The sequence below is a fragment of the Pediculus humanus genome, genomic scaffold (assembly GCF_000006295.1).
Source record: "Pediculus humanus corporis 1103172108209 genomic scaffold, whole genome shotgun sequence".
NCBI classification, from domain to species: domain Eukaryota; kingdom Metazoa; phylum Arthropoda; class Insecta; order Psocodea; family Pediculidae; genus Pediculus; species Pediculus humanus.
The window spans coordinates 211,800-220,524 of record NW_002987779.1 but is presented as its reverse complement, the minus strand read 5'-3'; the positions used below and the strand labels follow the sequence as shown (position 1 = coordinate 220,524).

The 8,725-nt window shown below is 29.5% G+C and overlaps 1 protein-coding gene across 1 annotated transcript; it reads right to left on the bottom strand.

Moving 5' to 3' along the window:
* Positions 1 to 4,623: 4,623 nt before the first annotated feature.
* Positions 4,624 to 6,607, bottom strand: Phum_PHUM440020 (chymotrypsin, putative; the record flags this gene model as incomplete). Its single annotated transcript, XM_002429519.1, has 6 exons — positions 4,624 to 4,667; positions 5,153 to 5,327; positions 5,466 to 5,606; positions 5,688 to 5,946; positions 6,021 to 6,272; positions 6,513 to 6,607. 6 exons carry the CDS (start codon positions 6,605 to 6,607, stop codon positions 4,624 to 4,626), a joined length of 966 nt encoding a protein of 321 aa, XP_002429564.1.
* Between the last annotated feature and the right edge of the window lie 2,118 nt (positions 6,608 to 8,725).

Genomic DNA, 8,725 nt, shown 5'->3' with positions numbered 1-8,725 from the left:
GGGGGGGGGGGGGGGGGGAAAAAGAAAAAAAATTCCTGTGTGAAATTTTTAAAAAAAAAAAAAAAAAAAAAACAAAACCATTTATTTTTATTCATAAGAGTACGGATCGTTTTTTTTTTTTTTTTAAACTTTAAATTATCCCGCGCGAATTTAATTAAAGGTGTTAATTATAAAGAATTTTTTTTTTTTTTTTTTTTTTAAGAAAACAAACGTTACCGATATATATTATATATAAATTATCATTTTTTTATTATATAATTGAAATATCATGATTTTATTGAATGGACTCCATTGTGTACATGATTTCGACGTATTAATTATTTGTCGCATTAAAAAAAAATTCATTTTTTTTCTTTTTTTTTTTTTTTCACATGTGAAAAATATCAATGAATTCTTTCATATATATATATATATATATATATTTTGTTTTGTTTTGTTTCGTTAGAAACAATCAAATATGGCGGAAGAGAGAGAGAGAGAGAGAGAGAGAGAGAGAGAGAGAGAGAGAAAGGGAGAGGAAGAGAGAGGAAGAGAGAGGAAGAGAGAAAGAGAGACAGGGAGAGAGAGTAATAAAGTAATCATGGTATATAATAAATTAAAGAATAACATTACCGCCTTTTTTTTTTTTTTTTTAATATATTATCATTATCATTATCATCATCATCATCATCATCATCATCATTATTATCATTATCATTATTATTATTATTGATTTGTTTGAGTCGATTAGTAAATTTTTTTTTTCAACTTTGGTCATTTGTCGGGAAAAAAAAACAAAATCTCATAAGAATTTTTTTTTTTTTTTTCGTTTTTGGTAATTGAACGGCCGCCTTTGCTAAACTTTGCGTGAGTGCGTGAGTGAGTGCGTGTGCGTGCGTGCGAGTTCATTAATGGCAAAACAAAGGGGTTTAAAAGAAGTGTTAATAATAAAGTCGTAAAATGTACAAAATTACTTTACCACAGACATTAATAAGAATAAAATCTTTGTAAGGTCACAAAAGGGGTCAGGTTAATGAAGACATTAGGTATTTGAAAGAGTGAGAGAGAGAGAGAGAGAGAGAGAGAGAGAGAAAGAGAGAGAGAATCGAAGAGTAAAAAAAAAAAAAAAAACTTTCCAAATGAAACTAATCAACTTTTTCGACTCAGGTACAAATAAATAAAAATAAAAAATAAAAAAAATTTTTTTTTTTTTTCTTCAGTTGGCAAAACTGTTATTGGCTATACGTAAAAGATTATAATTATAAATACTCGATAATTGTTTATATCTTTTTTTCTTTTTTTTTGATTTAATCCGACAGAATTGTAATAACGTTTCTTTTTTTTTTTTTTTTAAAAAATGAATTTCTGAATGAATGAATGAAATAATAATAATAATAATGATAATGATAATAAATAAAATAGTCAAAGAACATGACAAAAATTATTTTTATTTAAATAGTTTCTTTGGTGGGTCTCTTTAAAAATTGTCATCATCGTCAGTCATTTTCCTGTTGTGAGGTCTAGGCAATCGTCCAATGTTATTCCCTAATTATTTACCATTTAAATCTCATTTGATTTCATCCATGTCTTATTAACAAAGAATATAATAATAATAATAATAATAATAATAGATAAGAAATAATGTTTTTTTTTTTTTTTTGTAGTGGAGAACTCAATTGGAACCGCGACGATTAAATCTTTAGAAAAAGATTATTAACGTAATTTTTTTTTAAAAAAGGAAAGAAAGAAATTAAGTAATGTAAAGTAAAGGGGAAAAGAAAGAGAGAGAGAGAGAGAGAGAGAGAGAGAGGAAAGTGATATATACAAACGGAAGTTTCAACAAACACACACACACACACGGTAATTTAAATTAAATTGAGCGAATAAAAAAAGAAGAAGAAGAAGAAAAAATTAAACAGGTAATTAATTAATTAATTAAAAACTTATTCGTTTATATTTTTTTCTTCTGCCACTTCATTGTAATACGTGCGTGGTAAAAGAAAGGAAAAAAATCATGTGTGCGTCATATATAAGGGGTTGGGAGAGGGGATTGGAATTTGTGACGTAATAAAAATCCTAACACGACAGTAATTTAAAAAATGAATTATGGTTGGTGGGGGGGGGTGGTGGCGATGGTGGTGGTGTTAGTGGGGATGGTGGTGGGGGTGTCGTAGTCGGCGTTAAACACCAATTATTTACACATGTTTTTGAAAGTATCGCATCATTATTCAATCATTCGTTTTGTGTAAAAAAAAAAAAAAATTAGACATTTTTAAAATAATTTAATTGACAGACGTATGAGATTCACTCTCACGTTCGAGAGAGAGAGATAGATGGGGGGGATGGGGGGGGAATAGAAGAAACATTAACGTCCACCACGTCAGTTCGGCCCTTTTTTTTTTTTTTTTAAACAATTATATTATTCTATGACGTTGTTGTTGTGTTGTGTTGTTTGTTAGTTTGTTTGTTATGTCTCTCCACCTTTCTCTCCATCTTTACACGTGCATTTTAAAAAATCCGTCTATTAAAATTTTTTTTTTTTTTTTTTTTTTCCCTAAAAGGGATTTTAATTTAATTGGTCTCATTAGATCCCCGATTAAATCCGGACCGCCTTTTTCCTGTTTTTTATTTTTTTCTGTTGTTGTTTTTATTATCATTATTATTATCATTATTATTTTTTTTTTTTCATTTCATTCATTGGTCTCCCACAAAGCAAATAAATAAATAAATAAATATAAACGCACACACACACACGCATACTCACACGTAGCGCGCACGGAATTTGAAAAAAAAACTCATTTCGTCATTATTATTATTATTATTATTATTATTATTATTATTATTATTATTATTATTTTGTTTTTGGACGAATGAAAATCGCATCAATTACTTATATATATTAAAAAAAAAAAAAAAAAAGTTTTCTGCTTTTTTTTTTGCGCGCGCGTAACCATTTTCAAAAGATATGAACCGTGTGAAGGAAAAAACGTTTAAAAAAGAGAGAGAGAGAGAGGGAGGGGGAGAGAGAAAAAGAAAATGAAAACGTTCGTAAGAATGTATTTATTAAAATCCGCCATTTTGATTTTAATTTATTTCATTTTTATTTGCCAACATGTCGTCGTCGTCGTCGTCGTCGTTTTAGTCGTCTTAAAAGTCGTCGTGAAATTGAAATTTGTTTCGTAAGTCACGATGAAAAGAAATAATATTAATAATAATAATAATAATAATAATAATAATTCTTTTGTTTTAAAAAAGAAATTTATTCGAGGGGAATCGTAAGCGGGACGTAAGGAAAAGTGTGTGAGAGAGAGAAAGAGAGAGACACAAAGAGACAGAAAGAGAGAGAAAACGGGGGGAGAGGCACTCAAGTAAAAAAAAAAAAAAATGTTACGTTTTGTCAAAATAAACGAGTTTTAATAATAATAAGGGTTGTAAATGATAACGATAATAATAATAATGATAATTTGGATATAAAAGTTTTTATAATAGGAAAAAAAAAAAAAAATGGCCGTTAAGAAATTGTGTATGTGTGTGTGTTATTTAATCATCCCCGTCGATTAAATAAACAGTAATAAATTCAATTTACAACGAATAATAGAAATTTTTAGAAATCACGATGTTAGATTGTGTGTGATACGCACACGCACTCACGCACTCAAGCACATATATATGCGTCGTGAATATAAAGAGGGGAGGGATGAAGGAAAGGGAGGAAAAGAGGGTTTTTATTAGAAAATGAGGGATGTTAAATTTCATTTTAGATACGGTTTTTAACCATTATTTAATTTTCAAAAGGTTTTCTCCCGAATTGGAAACCGTTGTTTGAAAGTGAAAATTTACTTTTATGTTTTCACTCTCTCACTCTCTCCCCCCCCCTCTCTCTCTCTCTCTTTCTCTCTTTTAACTTGTCGGTGACAAAAAGACTAAACGTATGAAATTGAAAAAAACATTTTTCTGCGCGCGAAATTATTGACCCGCTCTTACATTGAATGTCACGGATGAGAAGAAGTACAAAAAAAAAAAAAATAAAAAAATAAAAAACAAACTGGGGGGGAAGAGGGGAAGAGAGAAGGGTGTGCGTGTGTGTATGGAAAGAAGTTAAGGGATGATAAAGGGTAGAATGAAAACGTTTAAGGGATGAAAAATTGTTATAGGGAGGAGAAAGAGGGATTTGCGTAATCAGTTTTAACGATGTTTAATAGGATCGCTTTGTCGACAATCGGTTATCATCTGATTAAGCTTATTTTCAATTATTTCACTCTTTGAAATCTCTACGAAGGAAGAAGGGAGGGAAGTGGGGATGGTGGTGGGGGCGGCGGCGGAAATGAAAGGATGAAGTGAGGAAGTCGTCGTGTTTTAAGGGATGAGAAAATATATAAAAGGTAGAAAAAACAAAAAGGGGTTGTTGTTGTCGTGTCGTTGTCGCTGTCGTACACGCTGTCGTTGTTGTTTTTTTTCATATTGTCGAATTAAATGATTTTAATCTCGAATGGAAAAAAAATCTCGTACAATTTTTAAAAAATATTCTGCTGACACTTGTACCCCTTCCCCCACTTCCTTCCCATCCTTCTCAAAAAGAATTTTTAATGAAATAAAAAGCAAAAAAACTCGAATTATTAATTAGAATCCTATTGAAAAATGTTGTCAAAGTCGAAAATGAAAAAAAATAAGCGTGGCAGTAGATTTATCTATAATTAGTAATATTATCGAATGAATTATACAATAAGTGATAAAAAATTTCGTCATTTTTTATAGGTTATGAATTTTTAAAAAAATATTTTTAAAAAAAAATTAAAATTTTTGGCACGGTTAAAAAAAAAAACAAAAAGAATTTATTTAAGTATTATTTTCTTTCTAGTTCCACTTTTTTTTTTTTACAAAAAAAAAAAAAAAAAATCGTGTCACAAAATATTTATTTTAAAAATTAATAAATAATTTTTCTTTTCTTTTTTTTTCTTTTTTTTCTAAAATAAACAAAATTTCCGTTAAAAAAAATTTGTTTTTGCTGTCGTTAAAATTTTTGCTGATTTTTATTATCATTATTATTATCATTTAATTAATTTTATTTAAAATAAATTATCTGAAAAACAAAAAAAAAACAAAAAAGAGAAAATAAATTATTTTTCTTCGTCAAAAAATTTTAATTAATTTTTTAAAATTTTTTTTTCAGTACCTTCTTTGGTAAATTTAAGTTCTTCAGCTTCCGAACCTAGATTGTGTTTGATCCAATCGACAAAAAGTGGTACCCGTGCGTAAAAATCTGGATTACCACAACCGCAAGGAAGGAAAACCCATGACGTAACACCAACTTGTACGCCATTTTTCATCAAAGGACTTCCGGAATCTCCCTGAGTGAGAGAGAAAAAATTAAAATGGTAATTAACGTTTAAAATGAAATGATCACGTGGTTATTACAAATTGGACTTTAATAATAATTTTTTTGTTTGTTTGTTTGTTTGTTTGTTTGTTAAGGTAAAAATTCTTACGTTGCATACACCACGATCGTCGTTACCCAATACGCAAAGATAACTTTCGTGGTTGTAAGTTGTTAAATCTTCGCATTTCGTGTTGGTGATGGCTGTGAAATTTCCACCGAGTTGTAAATTATCAGGTACGGTTCTGTTATACTAAAAATTTTTAAACAGACAAATTATTATTATTATTATTATTAGTTGCTCGTCGTCGTTAAAATTAATTGATTCGCGTACCGGATCTATGTATCCCCATCCGGTAACGGAAACGGAATCTTGATCGTAGACTTTCCATCCTTGTAGCGGTAAAGTTACTTGTTGAACTTTGGGTCCGAATTCGAATGGTTGTTTAACTTTAACCAAACAAACGTCGTTTATCCAATTGAGGCTAGGATTGTATTTTTCGTGGATTTTATACGAAACAATATCGTGATCGGATCCACCTTTCGATAATAAATTTGATCCCGCGTACATGTACCCTTCGGTGTCTTTCATTCTAAAACCCCGACGCAAAAAAAATTCAAATACAAATTAAAAAAAAAAAAAAGAGGAAAAATCCGGAAAACTTACGCCGCGCAACAGTGAGCTGCTGTCAGGGCCCAATTTTTAGTAAGAATTGAACCACCGCAAACGTGACCCTTTCCATCTTTCATCTTCATTGATACCATGTAAGGATATTTTCCTTCCGGTGCAGCAACGCCATTGATAATGTAATCTTGATAACCGATTAAAGGTGGACACTTGGAATCATTGTAAACGTAGGGTTGACGACCTGTAAGAAAAGGGGGGGAAAACGTTCGAGAAAATTCTTTCGATATCATTCTTTCTTTGTCAGGCAGTAGGTATTAACGAATAAAAAATTATTATTATTATTATTATTAATATGGCGACGCGGCGTAAATAAACGTAATGAAATATTTATAAGGAAATTATTTTGCGTTAGACGTTTAATAATCGTTTAAATAAATCACACCGACGAAGGGTTTATTTTTTTAGTTAGGGTGAGATCGAATCCCCCAACACCCCCCCCCCATCATCCCCCACTACACCACCGCCCCCCACATCGCCACTGCCTCCGCCGCCTTTACGATTTTATTATCTAAGTCCTGCTTCCAGCCCCTGCTCTTAATTCCAACGATGCCAATACACGTAATCATTGTTTTCTCTTTTTTTTTTTATATATATAAATTCATAATTTCGTTTAACAAAAAAGCGCGGAAAAAACAAACGAACAAACAAACAAACAAATTTTTCGTATTAATTTTTTCATTCGTTTGTTTGTTTTTAATGTGTTCGAAATTTAAACATGGAAAAAAAAACAAATATTTTATAATTTTCCAAAAAAAAAAAAAAATTTTTTTTTCGTTTGTTCGTTCGTTTGTTTGTTTGTTTGTTTGTTCGTCTGTTTGTTTGTTTGTTAATCGGATAAAAAAAAGGAAAAAAAAACTTACCCAAAACGTATCCGAAAGCTAATAAAAAAACAAAAAAATTTAAAGTCATATTGTTGAATGAGCGTTTCACGAATTAAAATCAAAAAATTTATTTTTTCATTTAGTTTTTATATAACAAATTTAATTTAATTTTTTTTTTTTTTTTTATCTTTATGATCGTCGCCATTGTCCTTCTCGTATCGCGTTGACCACTTGAAAAAATTATTATTATTATTATTATTATTAATATTTATTTATTTTATCATTTGACGATAGGCAAATTTATAAAATAACCAAGTTTAAAAAAAAAAACAAAAAAACAAAAAGAATGTCGTGGTGCAAGAAACGTTTTTATTTTTCATTTTTTCTTTCCACGTGTCCAAACACACGTGGAATTTAAAAAAAAAAAAAAAAATTATCCGGAAAAATTTTCTAATTCCACGTCTAAAAAAAAAAAAATCATTACAACAAACCCGTAAGTTTTTTTTCCTTTTTCTATTACGATTATTATTATTATTATTATAAATTGTTTAAATGAAAACTTGGTACGAAATTTTCATTGTGAATGAATGAATGAATGAATGAGTGAATGAATGAGTGAATGAATGAATGAGTGAGTGAATGAATTAAATCATTCTCTATCGTTATAAAAAAAAAAAATATAGGAAAAGATTTAAAAAAAAAAAAAAATCGACAAACGTGTGACGTCAAAAACATTTTTTTTTTTCGTTTACTTTGGGTTTATTCATCACGAAGCAAACAAACAAACAAACAAACAAGCAAACAAACAAACAAACGAACAGAAATTTTCTCGTCGTAATATAACAATAAAAACCTGGTCGAAGTTGGGTTGAATGAAAAAAGGGATGAAAAAAGCTAAAAAAAAAAAAAAAAAACGTTTTTTTTTTTTTAATTTCCCCCCCCCCTTTCCTCCTCCTCCCCGCTACTACTTTCCTCTACGTCCCCCCTTTCCCCACTTTTTTGCGATCTCCACCATTTTCTCAATTAAGATGATGTCGAGATATCGTTTACTTTATGATAAAATTTGGCATTGACACGATGATAAAAAAACAGTTAAATATTTATCTGTTTAATTATCCGAGGCTTAATTCTTCTTCTTTTCCTTCTTTTTTTCCTTCTCATTGTTAACTTTTCGATTCCAGAAAAATACGCATGCACACGCACACGCACGCACTCTCGCACTCACGCATAAAATTTCAAAGATGGCGGTGAAAAAAAAAGGGGGAAAAAATAAAATAAAATTGAATTTTAATTAAAAATGTAATGAAAGTTTTTTTATTAATGGGTAATTGACCTTTTATCTTTTAAACGTTTACCTTTTTCACCCCCCCTGCCACCATCGTCACCACTACCACCGAAACCAATAATAATAATAATATTAATAAGTTTTCTTTTTTTTAAAAAAACCACAACAAGTTTTTTCACGTTGTTCGTTTGTTCGTTTGTCTGTTCGTTTGTTTGTTATTATTATTTTCATTCGCGATATTCGTTTAAAAATTCATCTTTCGTAACGGTAATAATAATAATAATATTCGTTAATCGTTTTGATTTAATTACATTTTTTTTTTTTTTTACTAAACAACCGGATATTGGAATTCATTTAATAATAATAATAATAATGATGATGATAATGATGATGATTTTTCATCATTGGATTTTTTTATAAAAAATCAATTTTTTTTTTTTTTTTCAATTTTATCTTATCTAAAATAAATATATAAAAAAAAACTCTCTCTCTCTCTTTCTTTCTCTCTCTCTCTCTCTCTCTCTCTTTCTTTCTCTCTCTCTCTCTCTCTCTCTCTCTCTCTCTCTCTCTCTCTCGAG